Below are 18156 nucleotides of genomic sequence, written 5' to 3' on the forward strand. Positions count from 1 at the left end.
AGGACTTGGAATGAGCCCCAGGCATGAGGCACAGAGGGGTGAGGTCAGTGGTTTGATCAGCAAAGGCCTGAGTTAGGGATGGACCTGTCATAGCTCCCAGCACTCCTGGCCAGTCCCTGGCTCCACCTCCCGTGCCCCTTCCCATCCTTAAGGGAGATGTGGGTTTATTTCCGGAGTGTCCCTCTGTGTCACAGTGGGAGGGCAGAGCTTTCCCCCAGCCCTTAGGTGGCTTTTGCATGCTTTGTCATTGATTACTCCGTACGTGTTCTAGGAGTTTTCTGAGTAACTAAAGCCTAGAATGATCTAGTAAATTGCCCCCCAGGCTGGTGGACTTGAACCCATCTGCCTCACTGCTTGGAGGCCCTGTGGCCTGGGGTGCCAGAGGGTTTACAAAGAACTATGTGACTGTCCCTGCTCCCAGGGCCACCAGAGCAGACAAATTTGTGGTATGGACAGCGGTGGCTTTATGTGTGGACAGTGGTGGCTTTGTGGTCCTGCTTAAAACTTTGTTCACCAAAGTCCCCCAGTGCATATGCAAAGAGTCTCTTTGAAGCCTCACTTCTTATCTTACAGTTCATTTGCATTTTGCATTGGTCTCCATAAGGTTTAAATTTCTTTCTCCTGAGTAAATTTGAGCCTCAGAAGGTTTAACCTGCGGTGGTTCCTGAGCCCCTGCTTCCATGTGTCCCCTGGGGGTATGGATATCCCTGCCGAAGATGGTGGAGGTGGGCAAGTGGTGACTAAAGGCACACAGCTGGGGAAAGGGAAGAGGGGGCCCCGTGTCTGGAGAAGCAGGTTGCAGTGAGTGTGCTCCAGGAGAGGTGAAGGCTAGGTTGAGGCCATATTCTGAGAAGCTCTGGAATGCCAACCCCAGGGCTTCCAATCTCCTGCGGGCAGAGAGGGCCACCAGCGGCAGAGCATCGTGACTCCCTGCTTGGCACCCATGTATTCACTGTAGGAAAGGCTTATGGGGGTGTCCGTGCTATGGGTCTAGCGAGGAGGAAGGGAGTTCCTGGAAACATAGGGCGTGCGGTCTGGTGGGCAAGGCGACACACCGGGGTTTTATGAAGGTCACGCTGCTGGTGTCGGCTGGCAGGGTCAGAGCAGGGGACTCCGGGCAGGGGCTGCAGGCGAAGCTGAGAGGGGGCTGAGCGTGGATGCTTGGATGCTGGTCTAAGCTGTTGAAAAGAAAGGAAGTCCGTAAAGGGAGAAGGACCTGGGAAGGAACAATTAATGTGGCTGTGCAGCGTGGGAGTCAGGAAGGGCCGAGGCTTTTCTGGTTGCTGTCCGAGAACCCGGAAGGCGTGAGAGAGCTGAGCTAGGGAGATGGCCCAGTTGCCCGAGATCAGGAAGCAGTGGCCTGTGCTGTGGCTACCTCGTGCTCTATGTGTGTGTGAGAGAGAGACTGTCATTTTTTTTTGTTCATTCATTTATTTTGAGAGAGAGGGAGAGAGAGAGAGAGAGAGAGAGAGAGAGAGAGAGAGAGAGAGAGAGAGAATCCCAAGCAGTCTCTGTGCTGTCAGTGCAGAGGCCTATGTGGGGCTTCATCTCAGGAACTGTGAGATCCCGACCTAATTTGAAATCAGGAGACACTTACTGACTGAGTCACCCAGGCGCCCCTGGGCTGTGTTTGATCAGAACTTGACTGGCAAAGAAATGACTGCTGTGAAATTCACAAACATTGGGAAGACTACAGCTCATCCCTGGAACAACAGGCAAACTTTTGAACTTTCTGTTCGGGTCTCTGTAGGGCAGATGACTCACTTCTGAGCCCCTCCTAACCTCTGTTGGTGATTAGCGGGGCTGAGAGGCCCATCAGGCAGCTCCGCCCTGCAACAGACAGACTTCCCTAGAAGAGCCCGACTGCAGCAGTGGGTTGGAGTGGGCGTGGAATAGCCAAGAACATTTCCAGCACCTGAGCCTCCTGGTTTTGAGGCTCTTTGTATGTAAATCCGTGTTGGAGGAACTGTGGGATGGGCCTGAAGTTGGGCCAGAGCTCTAGCTTAAGAAGTGCAGTCTGGATGACCTGAAGAGGTGCAGGAAATCTAACCAATGAAATGTGTCCACGGTGGTGCTGGGACCTCTGGAGGAGGGTGGGGCCTACTGATCCTGGACAGAGGGATGAGTTACTTACAATAGAAAACAGACTGCAGTCCGGCCAGCCTGGACCTGCCCCTGTGCCCACAGGGAGGTGTGCAGGGTAAATCTGGGCGCCTCCTCCCATTTGTGACTGCATGGGGAAGCCTTAGTAGCAGCCAGGGGCCTGATGGGGGAGGGGGTCCTGTGTGGGTGCCTGCTGCAGATAGGGCCTGGCACCGGTCGGTTTCTGCTTGGGTCTCAGGGTGACCTCTGGAATTGCCTTTCTGCCTTTATTCTCTGAGTCTCAGATTACCTGTGCTCTGTGACCTTGGGCGCAAGCCAGGCACCCAGTAAAGGTGACCCAGCCGGGACACTCACGCTGTCTCAGCCCCTGCGAGGAAGGGCTCCTCAGCAGACAGGAAACCTCCCTCCTCCGGCATGTGGGAAGCCCAGGGAAGAAATCGCTTATGCAGAGGGCCACCTCCCAACTTTCCCGGCAGCAGATTGGAAGACTTCGGCCCTCTCTCCTGATTTCCTGTGTGTCACCCCCAGCCCACACTTCCTTTAAGGCTGGGAGAGTAAAATGGCAGTTCCTGTTGAGTGAGGCATGAGTCAGCTAAGGAGAATGGTGGCTAAGTCTTCATAACCTCCAGGCACGGCTATTAAATATTTAAATGACACTACTGTATTGATTGTTTCTCATCCACCTCCTTAGGGAGAGCAGTTCCTGTCTGGATTCAGATAATAGCAGTGCCTTGGATTCAGACAAACTCCAGAGAGCTCAAAGGTGCTGTATAAGCTTACCTGGAGTTATCTCATCTCCTCCCTAGAGCCTGTTCCCAGGAATGGGGACAGATTGGGTTCTGCCCATTTTACAGATAGAGAAGATGGCCCATGTGGGTGGTCTGACCTGCTGACCGGCACCCTGGGCCTGGAATCCTTGTGTCCTGGCTCCTACTCTGCACTGGTTATTTTGTCTGCTCACTGCTCCCTCTGCATTTTCGCCCTCCTCATAGGCCCTCTCATTCTGCCGGCGCTGTTCGGGATGGGCCTCAAACAAGGTAGACCAGGCCCCTGCTCTCCAGATGTTAATTCTTGGAGAGGAGACAGTAAGTGGACAAGAACCCAAATGGGCAGGGAAGGCCTCTCCAGGAGATTGACCCCCTAGTCAGTGTCCTCGTACTGGGTCCCTGGGCCTGGTGGGAGCAGAGCGGATCTAGCCTAATTGTGGATTGGCCCTCACTGGTCACAGATCTGCCTTTCCTCGGAGGATAGTTATCAGGATAAATATACCCAGCTTTCCATTCCTGGGGAGTTACTCACCGCGTAAAAGTACCCCGCTGTGGATTAGATTACCTTGGCTCTGACTGCTCATGTGCTCAGGGCTGGGGGGAGGGGCGCCCCTGCCTTCTTGGCCTACTCTCCTTCCTAATCTGGAAGAGTCTCCGCAAAGGGGCTGAGATGGGACCACCCCTGAGGAGCTGGTCCTGCTGTTTACATAGTTCCTTCCTTAGGAAGGGCCGAGCCGCTCCCTGCTTGCACCCCTGAGCTTGGGTGTCTGGGTGTCTGTCGGGAGACTGGGTGGCTTCTCCTCTGACACCAGAGGCCAGCCGCCCCAAGCAGGAGGTCAACAGGGGGGCCGCAACCTTCCTTGCCCAGAGTTCCGAACCCAGCAGCGTAGACCATGGGAAAAGAGCTTGCTGAGCAGTCTGTCTCTCCAAGAGCCTGATCTAGTAAATGGCAGGGATGCACAGCTGGCCCTGGGTGGCGGGGAAGGCCCTCGCGCCATGGTGGCCTCTGGCTGCCTATGCCTGCTGCTCCTTCCTTCTGTTTGTCTGCTCCTGAGGAGACTGTGCCAGCCCTCGCCCAGGGTGACGAAAGCTGAGTTAAGGCCTGCGGGAGGAAGGTGGGTGAGCAGTCTTGAAGAGATTGGAGTTCTTACCGTGGGCTCTCCTAGGCCAGCCTCAAGAATACGCAGCATTTTGAGGCAGGGTCCTCCTGGAGACTGAAGGACCCCACCTCCTCCAGTTCAGTGTAGCCCTGCCGGAGGAAGAGTGGCAGGGGGCCTAGCATTCGGGCCAGCCTGGCAGGGGGGCCTGGGAGCTGTGGGAAGGGGTGACGCCCCCACATATACTTGCCCCATCTGTGGGCACGTGGTGGGGAGGCTTCTCCAGGGTGATTTTGTTTCCCACAGAGTGGTGCCCCTGACTCCCATCCAGGGTGGCAGCGGCCTTTGCCTCGGGTGTGGGATGGTAAGGGGAGGTGCTTTCTTGTGGCCCATCAGGGCTGACCATCTCTGGGAGCCAGCGCCCCTAAGGTTGGCAGCATACTGAGTGTGTGCCCTACCCCAGGGGCAGTGCTAAACAAGCACCATGTAGCCATTTTCTCATCTTATCCTTGCTCCTATGAGTAAAATGGTAGAATTCCCATCAGACAGACAAGGAAACTGAGGCACAAGAACCCCTAAGCAGCCCAGCCGAGCAGCTCGGCCACTGAGCAGAGTCCGTGTGACTCAGAGTCCCCTTGTGCAAGATCTAACATCAGTGTCTTTGGAGCCTGGGAGGAGAGAAGTGAATAGCTCTGGGTCCTCCCTCACCCACACTCCCTACCCCCCAACCGCACACTTGAGGGATTCTGGTGGATGGACCTTTATCTCTTGGCATCTGTCCAGCTTTAGCTCTGGTCTTGACAGTCTTTATCACACACTCAGAAGTCGCCAGGCTTATGAAGGAGTCTAACTTGTTTTTATACTTCATTGGAGGTGGAGGTTGAAGGGGTTCATTGATTCTCTTTAAGTTATTATAGGGCGTCATGTGCCAGTGGGTCAGCTTAGGTCCCCAGAGCCGCGGTCCGGGGAGCCTGAGGAGGGCCTGGGCTGCCCCTGTCCTGCGACCCCGGGCTCCTTTGGGAATGTGAGGGGTGCAGCTGCAGCTTGGATCTTGGAATGCGGGCGGACCGGGCCCCTCTATGCCCTCCCTCCCTGGGCAGCCATCCGGGGACGCGGGGCTGCAGACCCGAGGGTGCCCCCAGCCCCCATCCCCACTCCGGCCCTGAGGATTACGTTCCTGCCCGCTGGAAAGGGCCTCTTCTTCTCTGTCTGTCCCGTGCGCCCAGCTGCCCAGGCCGCCTGTCCCTGAGCGGCCTCCGACCGAAAGGCGCTTCTGATCTGGGCCGCTGCTTGGGCCCAGGCGCGGTCGCGGGGTGGGGACGGGGCGCCCGCTGGCGCTGCGTCTGCGGAGGGGCGTGCGTCTCTGTGGGTCTCCGGGGCCCCATGGGGCTGCACCACTCTTGGGTCACGCCTTCAAATGGTGTGCCCAAGGCACGGGTGAGGGGTTTGGCACCGAGGCCTCCTCGTGCTCCTCCCGTAGCTGCTCCTTCCTTCCAGCTCAGCCGAGCTTTCTCGGGATTGAAGCTTCCCCAGGGAGCCCAGGACCGGGGGCTCCCGGCTCTTCCCCGGCTCGAAAATTCCGCGGTTGCGCGGAGTTTACCTTTGGTTGCTGCCCGCGGCAGGAAGCTGACGGGCCAATAGCGCCCTCTGGCGGGAAGCAGCGGACCGACCGCACCCCTTCCTCGCCAGGGCGTAGGTGGATGTCCTTTGCCCCCGGTGGGCTGGTTTAGAAGTCTTTGCACCCAGCCAGCCATCCCTTCCCCCACCTACCTAGAGGGGAGAACCCCTCCCCCGACACTCACGTTGAATGGAAGTGCCAGGACATGCATCAGCTGGCCCAGAGAGGCAAAAAGCCTTGCAGAATGTAGGGCGGTTTCTTCCAGAAAAGGAATGGGAAGCTCCAGCGAGAACTTCCTTCCGTACGGTGGCTCTGACTTGTCCCGGAGCTCTCAGGCTTGGACTCAAAGTTAGTGGAGAAATGCCCAGGAAGTTTGAAGCCTTCTTTAGCCTGGATGAGAGAGAGCCCCCACTGCTTCAGATTCTGCTTTTGTGTATCTGGAACGATTCTACAAACGCTGAGAGGGGGGAGGGTGTTCCAGTGGGCACCATTTTCTCTGACACCTCCTTTGGGGTCTGAGTAGAAGGTTTCTGAGCCTGGGCCTCAGGTATTCAGAGCTAGGTACCAGGCAGTAGCTGTAGCTGAAAACTGGGGGACCCACCCATGGGGTGCTTGCAAGTGGACTCCCTTGAGCAGTCCACCTCCTGCCACCTCTGTTTACTCAAGCAGGGGAGGAGTTTGCTGAGCTTTTGCAAGGAGACTTTGGCCTGTAACCATTTTGCAGGCCATGGGACATAGCAGCCTTCTGCACCCACAGGAATCCAAAGCAGAGGCCAAAGTCCTCCTTGGCCACCTCCTTTATTCCTGGCTCCCTTCCTTAAGGCATTTGGGGGACCCTGTGGAGGGACAGGGACACCAAGTCCTATGCAGTCACTGAACAGAGTCTAGGGGTGCAGAGAGAGAAGGAAGCTACCCCAGAGGCCCCGTGGCTTGCTGACTTGTGCATGTGCTCTCTCTCACTCCGATAGACGCAGGTTTAATGTGCTTTCTCCCTGGCATCCACGCAGGTTTCACTCTGAATGTTACTTCATCACTTTGCTTTTCACTTTAAGATTGTCCTTATCATGTTTTGCCCAGATTCTACCCCTAGAAGATGGAGAAGTCTGTACCTTACATCCTACTCTGATCTCCTTGTAAGGAGGAAGATGTTTTTCAGAATTTCACAAAACAAATAAGATCTGACGTTTGTAGTTTCCCATAGAGTGTAGCGTCTGCTACCTTATATAAACCTCACACCAATGTAGTGACGTAGGCATTATGCTTGCCAAGCAACTGAGGCTGGCTCAGGGAAGTGAAGGGATTTGCTGTTTGGCCATGGATAGTAGATAGAGGAACTAGGACTTGGAACTCTTGGGATCTTTTGTTTCTGTCCCCCAGGGCTGCTCCTTTTGACCAACAGATGTATCGGTTTCTTTTTTTTTCTAATTTTTAAAAATGTTTTTTAATTTATTTTTGAGAGACAGAGACAGTGCGAGCAGGGAAGGGTCAGAGAGAGGGAGATACAGAATCTGAAGCAGGCTCCAGGCTCTGAGCTAGCTGTCAGCACTGAGCCCGACGCGGGGCTCAAACCCACGAACCGTGAGATCATGACCTGAGCTGAAGCCGGACGCTCAACTGACTGAGCCGCCCAGGCGCCCCAAGATGTATCAGTTTCAGAAGAACCAAGTGAGGGGCACCTGGGTGGCTCAGTGGGTTAAGCGTCCAACTTCGGCCCAGGTCATGATCTCCTGGTTTGTGAGTTCAAGCGCCACGTTGGGCTCACTGTTGGCAGTACAGAGACCTATTCCGATCGTCTCTCCCTCTGTCTCTGACCCTCCCCCACTGATCTCAGTCTCTCTCTCTCTCTCTCTCTCTCTCAAAATAAGTAAATAAACTTAAAAAACCAAGTGAAATAATAAACCAGACTCAGAATCAGCTCATGACTTGGGAGGTAGGGTATTCGAGGCAGAAGGCAGTGGAGGCCCTCACTTGGAGGGTCTGATGGGATGGGTTAACCATTTGTCTGTTGCTGAGTGTTTGGAGCCTGAGAGACCCACGTTCAGAGCCCAGCTGTGTCATGGCAACAAGCTTCAGCAGCATGGGGACGTGACTCTGCCTCTCTGAACCTCACTTTTCACCTCTGTGCTAGTGTGGCTGTGAGGAGGAAGGGAAGGAACACGGTAAAGCTCCTGGCGTGTGGTGGGTGGTCCAGCCTGGCCGCTGCTCCTGTCAGTCTCTCTGGGATTGCACTTGTTGGCTGCTCTGGGGAGCCCTGTGGCATTTTCCAGCCGGGGTTTGCCCCTGCTGGATTGGGCCCATAGGAAATGGGGATGCTGCATGAAGCCAAGGCAGCAGGTGCGGTTGTGCAGAGGCCACTGGGATTGGTCCTGGATGCTGGTTCCTTTTCTGTCATTACCTAGGCTCACACTGACTGTCTCTAGTTCTGGTTTGGTAGAGACAGGAAGCCAGACCTGGAGTGGGAGGGGACTGCAGGAACTGACCTTCCTTGGAAGTCAGGAGACCCTAGTGCTGGGCTACTGGCCACAGGGCCCTGGGCCTTGTGACAGGCTCCCCCTCTGACCAGCTGGGTAGAAGCCAGGGGTAGGTGTGGTCAACCTTGGGGGGTGGGAGAACAGGGCAGGTGGCTGGGGGTAGGTGTGGGCCCCCTTTGCTTCCCTCCACTCACCTGGGGTGGGTTAGGGACGGAGCCATAAGAAAGACTGGGACTGGGAGCTCTTTGATCCTGGGCCATGATATTCAGGAAGTTGTGCTGTTCAAATTTGGCATCATGTTGTGGTTACAGCAGACTCTTGCAGGCCAGGTTTTTGGGGGCTTGGGGCTTCTGAAGAGCCAGACAGTCCTGTCTGTCACTGGCTTTGTTATCTGGGCAGGTCCCATCACCTCTTGAAGCCTCTTTTCACATCTGCAAAGGGAGGATCAGAATTGCAGCTTTATCCAGGATTAGGATTAACAGAGAGACCATTTACACACAGTGCCTAGCTTGGTGCCTGTTACTAGTAAATGACAGTAGGTACACCCATTGCTTTCTGATATGGAATATCCTAAGGGCTACAGGGACTGAGCATCGTTCCTGACCCTCAGCAGGTCAGCAGGGAGATGAGAGTGAGCAAGTCCTCGAACATGGGAGGAATGAGGGTGTGGTGCCAGGGCCAGGCTCTCTGGGCTGTGGGGCTGTTGAGGGTCCCAGGAGGGGAGGATTGAAGTTGGGGGGTTTCTGCAGTTCCTACTCTTGCTATTCCCTTGTCTGGAGACTGGGGAGATCCAGGGCCCCCCTGTTAGCTGCCTGGTGCCAGAGAAATGGAAGCTTGCACTCCATTTGTCTCCCTTGCTGCTGTTAAAAGCAGAGTAGTGGGGCCCTGGAGCCTCTGGGGCCAGGCTGCTTGCCAGGCTTCCGCAGAAACAGCCTACAGAGCAGTCCTGCCCCCTGCTTGGCTGAGGGGGTGGGGAACCCTGCACCAGCCTTGACCAGCCCCTACTTCCCCACGTACTTCACCCCAGTAGCCCAGAGCCTTGCCCAGAAGCCTCAGGAGGAGCTTGGAACCTGGGGTTTTGCTTCCACCTGGCCAGAAAGGCAGGTACCACCCCCCAGGGACTGCTCTAGTAGGGGGCAGGGGGGCACTTCCAAAGCCTAAGCTCCTGGAATTTAAGTGGAACCTGGCACTGCCTGGGTCCCTCCCTGTGACGTGTGGCCCCTCCCGCCCATTCTCCCCGCCTTGCCCTGTGGAGTCAGAGTGCCAGGCAGGCATTTCTGACTTCCAGCCAGCCAGCTGCACAGTCCTGTCGGCAGGGAACGCAGGTGCCTCACTGCCAGAGGTAGGAGAGCCCCAAAGGCAGCCCAAGGAGCCTCCGTGGCACCTTCAGTACTGGTTTGGAGGAAGAAGTCTGTTTTGGAAGCTGGTTCTTAGCCAGGCTGGTCTGGGCTGACAGCTTCTGCCCCGAGGCTGGTTATTTCTCCCAAGGGTGGGGCAGGTGCTCAGAAGTCATTAATTCTTGGGTGCAGCAGGCAGGAAAGGCACTGCCACTGGACAGTGTGTTCCTGAACCCCTGGTTCCTACCGGCTCTCTGCGTGCTTTCTCGACAGACGCCCTGCTGGCAGACTTGGAGTCCACCACCTCCCACATCTCCAAACGGCCAGTGTTCTTGTCCGAGGAGACCCCCTACTCATACCCAACTGGAAACCACACATACCAGGAGATTGCCGTGCCGCCCCCTGTCCCTCCACCCCCATCCAGTGAGGCTCTCAATGGCACCATCCTTGACCCCTTAGACCAGTGGCAGCCCAGTGCCTCCCGATTCACCCACCAGCAGGTAAGGTGGGGTCAGGGGCTGGGGAGACAGAACAGAGGCTTTGGGGCAGTAGGAATTTGGGGAGCCAGGGGAGGGATGGGATTGGGGGATAGGGAGAGGGGCCAGGAAGTCTCCGGGTCTCCCCGATGCCACGTGAGGGGGCAAGTGACCAAGTGTTAATCACCTGTCTCCTAGCCGGAGTGTGGAAATTCCCTGGTGAGACTGCCCGTGAGCAGGAACCTCCTGGGGGTGAGTCGGGCTCTTCCTTTTCCTCCCCTTGGGGGAGGCTCTGAGCATTCTCTTTCCTGCAGCCTCAGTCCCCGTCACCTGTGTACGGCTCCAGTGCCAAAACCCCCAGTGCCTGCATCCCCCCGGACGGCGGCGGCCCTCCGTGTCCCCGAGCCGGTGAGGAGGAGCACGTGTACAGGTACTGCCCTGGCCTCCCCGTCCCCGTCCCCTCCTGCTGCCAACAGCCCACAGAAGGCCCTGGGGCCTCCAGGCCAGCTCCCAGTGCCTCTGCGCTGGCCTGGTGGCCTCAGCACTGCCATCTCCACACAGCAGCAGCATTGGGTTGTCACGTCACCCTGTGTCTTTGAGGAACTGAGGCAAGACTTCCTCCCTCCCCTGTTTTTACCACATCCCTTTCTCACTCTTCAGTCTCTTGCTGGGGGACCTGTCACCTCTGCCTTATCTTCTTGAGGATTTGGAGGCCACCAAAACTGGGCGGGAGGGCGCCTCTCACTGTGACCTCCCCTCTGCCTCTCAGTTTCCCCAATAAGCAGAAGTCGGCCGAGCCTTCACCCACAGTGATGAGCTCCTCCCTAGGCAGCAACCTTTCTGAACTTGACCGCCTGCTGCTGGAACTGAATGCTGTGCAGCATAACTCCCCAGGCTTCCCTGCAGGTAGGACTGGATCCCGGCACCCCCATTCCCACCTGCCCCGACCTACCTGCTGGCCTCTGGATCCCCAGAGGGATCAGGGCTGAGCAGCCTTTCTCTCTCTCTCTCTTCCAAGACGAGGCCAACTCCAGCCCCCCAGTGCCTGGGGCTCTGAGCCCCCATTATGGCATCCCAGACAGCAACAGCCCACTGGGGGGCAAAGCCGGGCCCCTGATCAAAGAGAAGCCCAAGCGGAATGGGGGCCGGGGCCTGGAGGACGTGCGGCCCAGTGTGGAGAGCCTCCTGGATGAACTGGAGAGCTCCGTGCCCAGCCCAGTGTGAGTATCACCGGGCTCTGCCGGCCAGGGAAGGTCTCACCCAGCCAGTGCCTATGCCCCCGTGTCGGTCTACTCAGCCGAGTTGTCACCCGTTCCCTCTGGGAGTGCCTGTCTTTTGCCGGGCCCTGTACCCAGCACTGGGGGGAGGGGGGTTAGTGGAGTCACATGGACACCCTCCCTGCTTCCAGTGAACTACCCCCCATCAGAAAAGATGACGTCGTGAATGCCAAGGGCGCCCATAGCTTAGCGGCTGTCTGCACAGGCTTTGGAGCCACACTGTAAGGGTTCACATCTTGGCTCTGTCCTTACTAAGTATTGTCTCTCAAGCCTTAGTCTTCCTGTCTATAAGATGGGATAAGTGGATATGGGATAATGGTGATAAGACCATGTACCTCAATGGGAAGAGACCCAGTGATAGACGCCAAGTGTTTGGAGTGGTTTCTGGCTCATAGCGTGTGACACACATGGTAAGGGCTTACTAAATGTTAGCTCTTCTTGCTGTCGCTGTGTGTTGCCGGAACAGTGTCACGTGCACACCCAGTGTCGTGGGGGACCCGCAGGGTGCTTGGGCTTGTTTGAACAGGCAAGCTTGAGGTTGGGCTGGCAGGCCCGGAGGTGTCTTCCTGAGAACGGTGCCATCAGAGCTGCCCTCTCCTCTCCCCTGCTGGCAGCTCACCTCTGCTCTGGCCTCCCCAGGAGAGATTGGGAGCTGGCGGGCTTCTCTGGAGTCAGAAGTGAGAGGGCCCCAGTGGGAGAGCTGAGATGTAGATACCCTGAAGAGGAGAGGGCCCCTCTGGGGGGGACATGGAGCTGACTCCGGGGTCCCCACTGATGCTGTGCCTGCCCCGCAGCCCTGCCATCACTGTGAACCAGGGCGAGATGAGCAGCCCTCAGCGAGTCACCTCCAGCCAGCAGCAGACACGCATGTCAGCCTCCTCTGCCACCAGGGAGCTGGATGAGCTGATGGCCTCGCTGTCGGACTTCAAGGTGCCCTGAGACCTCTCCTCTTCCCTGCCCTGCCCCCTCGTTCTCCTCCTTCTATACCTCAGTGTGAGCAGCTGGGTCTCAGCCCTTCAGTGTTTGGGTGCCTCGCCCTGAGTCCGGGACCCTGCAGTGCTCGGGCCTTGCCAGGATGCAGGAGAGGGTCAGGCCAGGCTTTCTGGGGACTGTGAAGGCAGAGAAGCACTTTGCAGGGACATTCCTTCCTCAAGGGTTGCTCCCGGCTCCCAGCCACCCAGGCGGGGGGATCAGAAGGCTGGGACAAAGGGCTCTGTGTTGATGGCTGCTCTTGGTGGGGGAGGGCATTCTCTGAAGGGCCATGTGGGACTGGGATCCTGTGCCTGAGAGGTCATTTGCCCTGGAGTCCCATCTCCCACGCTAGCTAGCTGTCCTCAACGCGTCCTTTTTCTTTCTGCCTCGGGCTCCTGAATCCACAGGCCTCCAGCCACCAGCCTCCCTCCATCCTTCTCCCCAACCCTCCACAGGCCTCGGAGTTCCCACAGGTTCTGTCTGTGGGAACCCTAACCTGTCAGGCTACTGGGTGGTCCTGCACGAGACCTCCCTTCCCCTCCCATCCTGGGCCCCCGGGGCTGCCAGACCTGAGATGTTTTATTTAGAAGATGCAGTGCCTCAGTGGGGATTGATATTGACTGATCTCCAACAGTTGCTGACTTCATCCTTTCACGTGGGTCTGCCCGAGACCTTTGGGGCGTGATATAGGGAATCTGAGAAGGAGAGCAAGCAGTCTGAGTGCTCTTGGCCCTGAGGGTACCTCCAAGAGTCGCTCCAGCTGGGGATTCACAGTGGGGCATGGGAGCTCTCTGGCCTTGTGACCCTCATGGTTCTGAGTGGTGAGTAGCCCCCATCAGACTCTGACGGTGTTGGACTCTGATGTCGGCCTTGGGGAGCCCTGGCCTCTTGCTTTATAGACTGTTCTTTCTCAGACAGCCAGGGTTGTAGAGTCCCACCCAAAGCTGCACTGGTTCTAGCTGTGCCCTGGAAAGAGGGGCTTGGGGGGCATGGCAAGGCTAGGGCTGTCTGGGAGAGACCGCCACGTTGGGCCAAGTTTGGCAGAGCAGGGCAGCTGCCTGCGGCCAACTCTTTCTTGATCAGTGCTTGGGCTGACCTCCTTGGCCACCTGTCTCCCGTGGTCCACTTCTCTGTAGCCTTGTACCTACTCTGACCGAGGTGGACCCACGGGCATGGCTTTGATGGGAACCAAGGATGTGGAGCCCAGGAAAACCTTTTTAGAGTGTGGGGTCTTTTTCTCAGGCCCGTCCCCATGCTTCACCTTCATGGCCATCTCAGTCTAGTCTAGGTCATTGTTGCTGGTGGCTCTTAGAGCCCTCAGGCCAAGCCCACCCCTTGCAGTGAGCACCTCCCCTCACCCCTCCCATCTTTCTCTCCCCTCTCCTCTCCCTTCTGCCTTTTGTCTTTCTCCTCCTCCAGACCAGCTCCCCTGCTGTGGCTTTGAGCTCCCCAGAGATGCTGCCCAAACCAGCTCCAGCCCCACCCCACATGCCTTCTCCCTCTCCTCCTCCTCCTGGGCCATCTGTGTTCCTGCCGTCCACCACCAAACCCTCCTCTGGAGGCCACGGTCCCAGCCAGGGGGTCCTCTGCTCTGAGGACGCTGATGATGGACGGGTCCTTCTACCTTCTGTGGCTCCCAGCTGGGTTGACTTGGCTGGCCTCCGGGTGATGCCTGATACTCCCAACTCAGGGTCTTCCTCTGCAGAGGGGTGTTTGGGGCCATTTGGTGCAGAGATCCAGACTCAGGTTGGGAGAGATCTACCAAATCTTACAAGTGAGCTTTCCGGGGCTCCACCCTGCCACATGCTGCCAAGCCAAGCTGGGCACACAGGTCCCCAGGAGGCTAGAGGCCCCCATGGGCTGTTGGCCAACCCTTTGTACCCAGAAGAAGCCGTGGTTGCCACTCAGGAGCCACCACGGGCTTTGGAGGCACTCAGGCCTGAGATGCCCCACAGAGCCACACACAGCTTCCAGGAAGTAGCTGAGCCAGCTGTCGTGGCCGTGGACCGTCAGGCCATCTTCCCAGATACCTGGAGTTTCACCAAGGAATGTGGACCGCAGGAGCAGAGGGCAGAACCAGAGCCAGGGGAGCGGGAGAGCAGCCGCCCAGCCCCAGCTGACCAGGAGCGTTTAGGTGGACAGACGCTCCTGAGAGGGAGCCTGGCCAGGCCGGCCCAGGGACCCGAGGCCCCCAGGTGGCCAGAGGGCATCACCGAAGCTGCTGCCAGGAAGGAACCATTGGAGCCTCCACCTGCTGTGGTTGTGGCCACGCCCAGCGCCACTGAGAGGATTTCCACCTCAGGCCAGGCAGGCGCGAGCTCGCATGGCTGCTAGGCATGGTCCCCGGTGGCCCGAGCATGGGCCCCTCCTGCCTAACTGCATGTCGCCTCCCGCTCTGCATGTCTGCTTGGGCTGTACATCCGAGGATCACATGGCCTGTGACCCTGATGACCAGGATTCAGCAGTGGAATTCACTGGGTCCTGAAACTTCTCTTAGCGACAGTCCGCCCCTTGCTTGTTTAAGGCTTTTTCTTTAGATGGGCTCCTCCCGACATTATGATGTGATGTGTGCAAAGTGGTTAAAAGCATGGGCTTTGGAACCAGATAGTACTGAATACAAACCATGCTCCCAGTACTTGCTACCCTGTGTAACCTTGGGCAACCGGCCTCAGTTTTCTCATCTTTAAAATGGGGCTAATAGTAGGGGACCTGTCTGGCTCAGTTGGAGCATGCGACCCTTGATTTTGGGGTTGTGTGTTCAAGCCACATGTTGTCTGTGGAGACTACTTAAAAAAAAAGAGAGAGAGAGAAAATAAGGGTTATAATAGACCATTTCTCCCCCAGGTTGTCCAGAGGATTAAATGAGATAATGCCTGTAAAGTGCTGAGAACACAGCATGTCATCCTCAATAAGCCATGGCTGATGGTACTGTTTTTATGTGCTTCTTGCGTGATTAAAATTTTATGTCCTCTCCAAAAACAAAGTAAAGCAAGAACCAAAAAAAAAAAAAGAAAAAAGAAAAAACAAAAAACAAACAAAACCCCCCCCCCAGAAACCACTACAAACCAGTAGGTTATCATATACTCAAGGAAAACACTAATTAAAAGATTTACTGGAAGGAAGACCACATTTTTCTATTTCAGATCCAAAAAACAAAGAGCTTTATGCTTTTTCACTTAACATCCTTTCAAATAATGTTGTAATAACCCTGTAAGACAGCCAGGAAAGTATTCTAACCCCATCTCAAGGATAGAGAGGCTGAGGCCCCTGCAAGTGAAGTGTCTTGCCCAAGGTCATTGCCGACTTGGAGGTGAACCCTGGGTGGAGGGTCTGTTCCACCCCCTGCCTCCACCTCCCCTCGGCTTCGCTCTTTTCTGGCAGTTTTGTCCTGCCCTCTCTTCCCCTCTGGGCACCTGAGTGTGGACTGAGCAGCCTCGGGCTGAGCCCAGAGCGGGACTGTGACAGCTTCCCCTCCCCCCTCAGATCCGCTCTGTGATCAGGAGGAGCCGGGAGACGGGCCACGCACACCCCATGTCCCGGGAGCCCTCCCCTCGCCGCCGGCTGGACCCCGCCACCCTGAGCAGGACCCCATCCCAGGAGCGGCTCATCGCAGAGCTGCAGGGTCGGCTGGGCATCCAGCCGGAGGCCGAGGAGGCAGCGGGGGCAGCGGGGGCCTCTGCCGAGGACTGGCTGACCGAGGGCGTCGTCATCACTGTGCAGCCTCGAGGGAGGCGGGCTGGGGGGCAGCTTGTAGAGAAGGTAGCCAGGAGGTGCCTGGGGCTGGGCCAGGGCCAGGGCAGTAGGCATCCCAGTTTTTTCCCCCCAGGGTGGCTGGAGGGGAGATGTGGTGTGGGGTGGGGAGGGGGTCCTGCACCCTGTGGCCCAGTAAGGCTTGGCCTCACGCTTGCTGCCAGGTGGGAAGGCCCAAGGGGAGCCTGGGGATGGTGCTGTGCCCCGCCCTCTGCTCTGCTTCATCTCTCTCCCTCCTTCCTTCTTCCCAGGTCGTCTTCCCTCCTGGCTCCCCCGTTCCCCTGAGAAGAACCTTCTCTGTTCTGGCTTCTCCTTCTTCTCCTGTCCCTGTGCTCCAGCAGTGCAAGGACTCCTCAGCCAGCAGCCCTTTTCAACCCAGCCTGCCCGCCCCCTCCTCGGGGCCCTCCGCTCTTGCACGAGGTTCCCCTGGGGACCCAAGTGCTGTGGCAGGGCTGCAGGAGGAGGGCGTGAAGGGTCCCACCCCTCCCCCTCTTGCACCCCAAACTTGGAGGTCCGTGGGCTGCCAGACCGACGAGGACCCGCTCTTCCCCCCAATGCAGGCAGGCCTCCCTGTCTCTGTCCTGCTGCCTAGGATGTGTCTCCACCCTGCACATTCACAGCCATACATGTGCGCGCACACACGCACGCACACACACACGCGCGCACACACACACACACACACACACACACACACACACACACACACACACACATCCTGTGCTGCCCACCCGTCCTCCCCGCCTGCCATCTGGCAGTCAGGATGGTACCACAGTCCATCCTTAGACCTCACTCTGATTAGGACCCTCTCGTCACCTGCCATCTACTCTCCCAGCCCTTTGATGTCAGCTGTCCTCTTGCTCCAGTGGGGCCCCTCTCTACCTACCCCTTGGTCCTGCCCCAGGCTCCTCTGAGGAAGCCATTCCCAAGAGGGAAAGCAACCTTATCTCCCTTCAGCCCCCAGGCCAGTACCCAGAAGGCCTCTTTGCTCTTGGCCCCAATCACCTTCCTTTCCTGCGTCTGTGCCTTTAGCTGGCTCACCTTTCTCCCCTTCTTCACCTCTGCCCGGGTCATCCTTCTCTAGATTTTTCTCCTGATTCTGATACTGCTAGGGGGAGGGGGTGGCGGGATCTCTTATCTCCTCTTAGATTTCCTTTTGTGCAATGGTCCAATACCAAGGTCTCTTTTTCTTTCTTCCTTAATTAAAAACAGTTTTCTTGTCCTCGTTTCCTCCCCTACCCAAGATCCAGGGCCTGGAACAGATTGCGGATGGAGAAGCTTGGGCGGCCGGCCGGCCTCCGAACGGCAGGCAGAGCAGCCCCGAAGGGCAGGACGAGGGAGGGGTCAGTGCTGAGGCTGGGGGCCTAGGGTCTTGCTTGCCCGTTTTCTGGACCTCGGTCAGGCTGGCGGGGTGCCTTGAACCCCCTTGACCCCCAGGACCTCTGTGGATGCCACTCCCACCCTTTGGGCTCTGGAGGCCCTGAAGAGGTGGCCCTGCTTGCCTCTATCAGCCCATCTGTCCAGGAGGGAGACACGCCCCCAGCGCCGCAGTGCTGCGGACACTGTCCCCAGGCCCGGAAGTCCTGACCACCTTTCTCCCTGTCTCTGCAGTTCATGGCCCAGGGGAGGACGGGGAGCAGCTCTCCCCCTGGGGGACCCCCAAAGCCTGGGAGCCAGCTGGATAGCATGCTGGGGAGCCTGCAGTCTGACCTGAACAAACTGGGGGTTGCCACGGTTGCCAAAGGGGTCTGCGGGGCCTGCAAGAAGCCCATTGCTGGGCAGGTGAGGAAGGAGCCGGAGCAGGGGAGAGAGCCGCAGGTGGTGCTCCTGGGGGGAGGGTGCTCCGCGGCAGGCCAGGGCCCCGAGCTGTGTGCTGCCTCCTTCCTCAGGTTGTGACCGCCATGGGAAAGACGTGGCACCCGGAGCACTTTGTCTGCACCCACTGCCAAGAGGAGATTGGATCCCGGAACTTCTTTGAGCGGGATGGGCAGCCCTACTGTGAAAAGGACTATCACAACCTCTTCTCTCCGCGCTGCTACTACTGCAATGGTCCCATCCTGGATGTGAGTCCCTGTGGCGTGGCAAGAGGGCAGCTGTGCTGGCACATTTCTTCCACGCTGTAGCACATGCCACCTGACGCTCAGAGAGGTCACTCACATGCTCGAGCTCACACAGCCCGAAAACGGTGGGGCTGGGATTCAAACGCAGGATGGATGCAGGTCTCCTCTGCCTCCCTTCCACCTCCCCTCCCAGAGTCCCTTCTAGGAAAGCTCCCAGGGATGAGGAGCCCC

General features: G+C 57.6%; 1 protein-coding gene across 3 annotated transcripts in view; it reads left to right on the top strand.

Annotated features, from left to right (window-relative positions):
• The window catches only part of PXN (paxillin), a 46927-nt gene that overhangs the window by 24907 nt on the left and 3864 nt on the right, over positions 1-18156 (top strand). Inside the window, exons 2-11 of one of the 3 annotated variants that reach the window (XM_029921856.1) lie at positions 9667-9893; positions 10184-10299; positions 10639-10775; positions 10888-11089; positions 11941-12076; positions 13538-14425; positions 15602-15877; positions 17110-17208; positions 17477-17647; positions 17755-17928. In XM_029921856.1, the coding sequence (XP_029777716.1) occupies positions 9667-9893; positions 10184-10299; positions 10639-10775; positions 10888-11089; positions 11941-12076; positions 13538-14425; positions 15602-15877; positions 17110-17208; positions 17477-17647; positions 17755-17928 (2426 nt within the window). The remainder of the gene's footprint in view (positions 1-9666; positions 9894-10183; positions 10300-10638; positions 10776-10887; positions 11090-11940; positions 12077-13537; positions 14426-15601; positions 15878-17109; positions 17209-17476; positions 17648-17754; positions 17929-18156) is intronic. The other 2 variants (XM_029921853.1, XM_029921854.1) reach the window with 2 other exon arrangements.

Source organism: Suricata suricatta, chromosome 14 (assembly GCF_006229205.1).
Source record: "Suricata suricatta isolate VVHF042 chromosome 14, meerkat_22Aug2017_6uvM2_HiC, whole genome shotgun sequence".
Lineage (NCBI taxonomy): Eukaryota > Metazoa > Chordata > Mammalia > Carnivora > Herpestidae > Suricata > Suricata suricatta.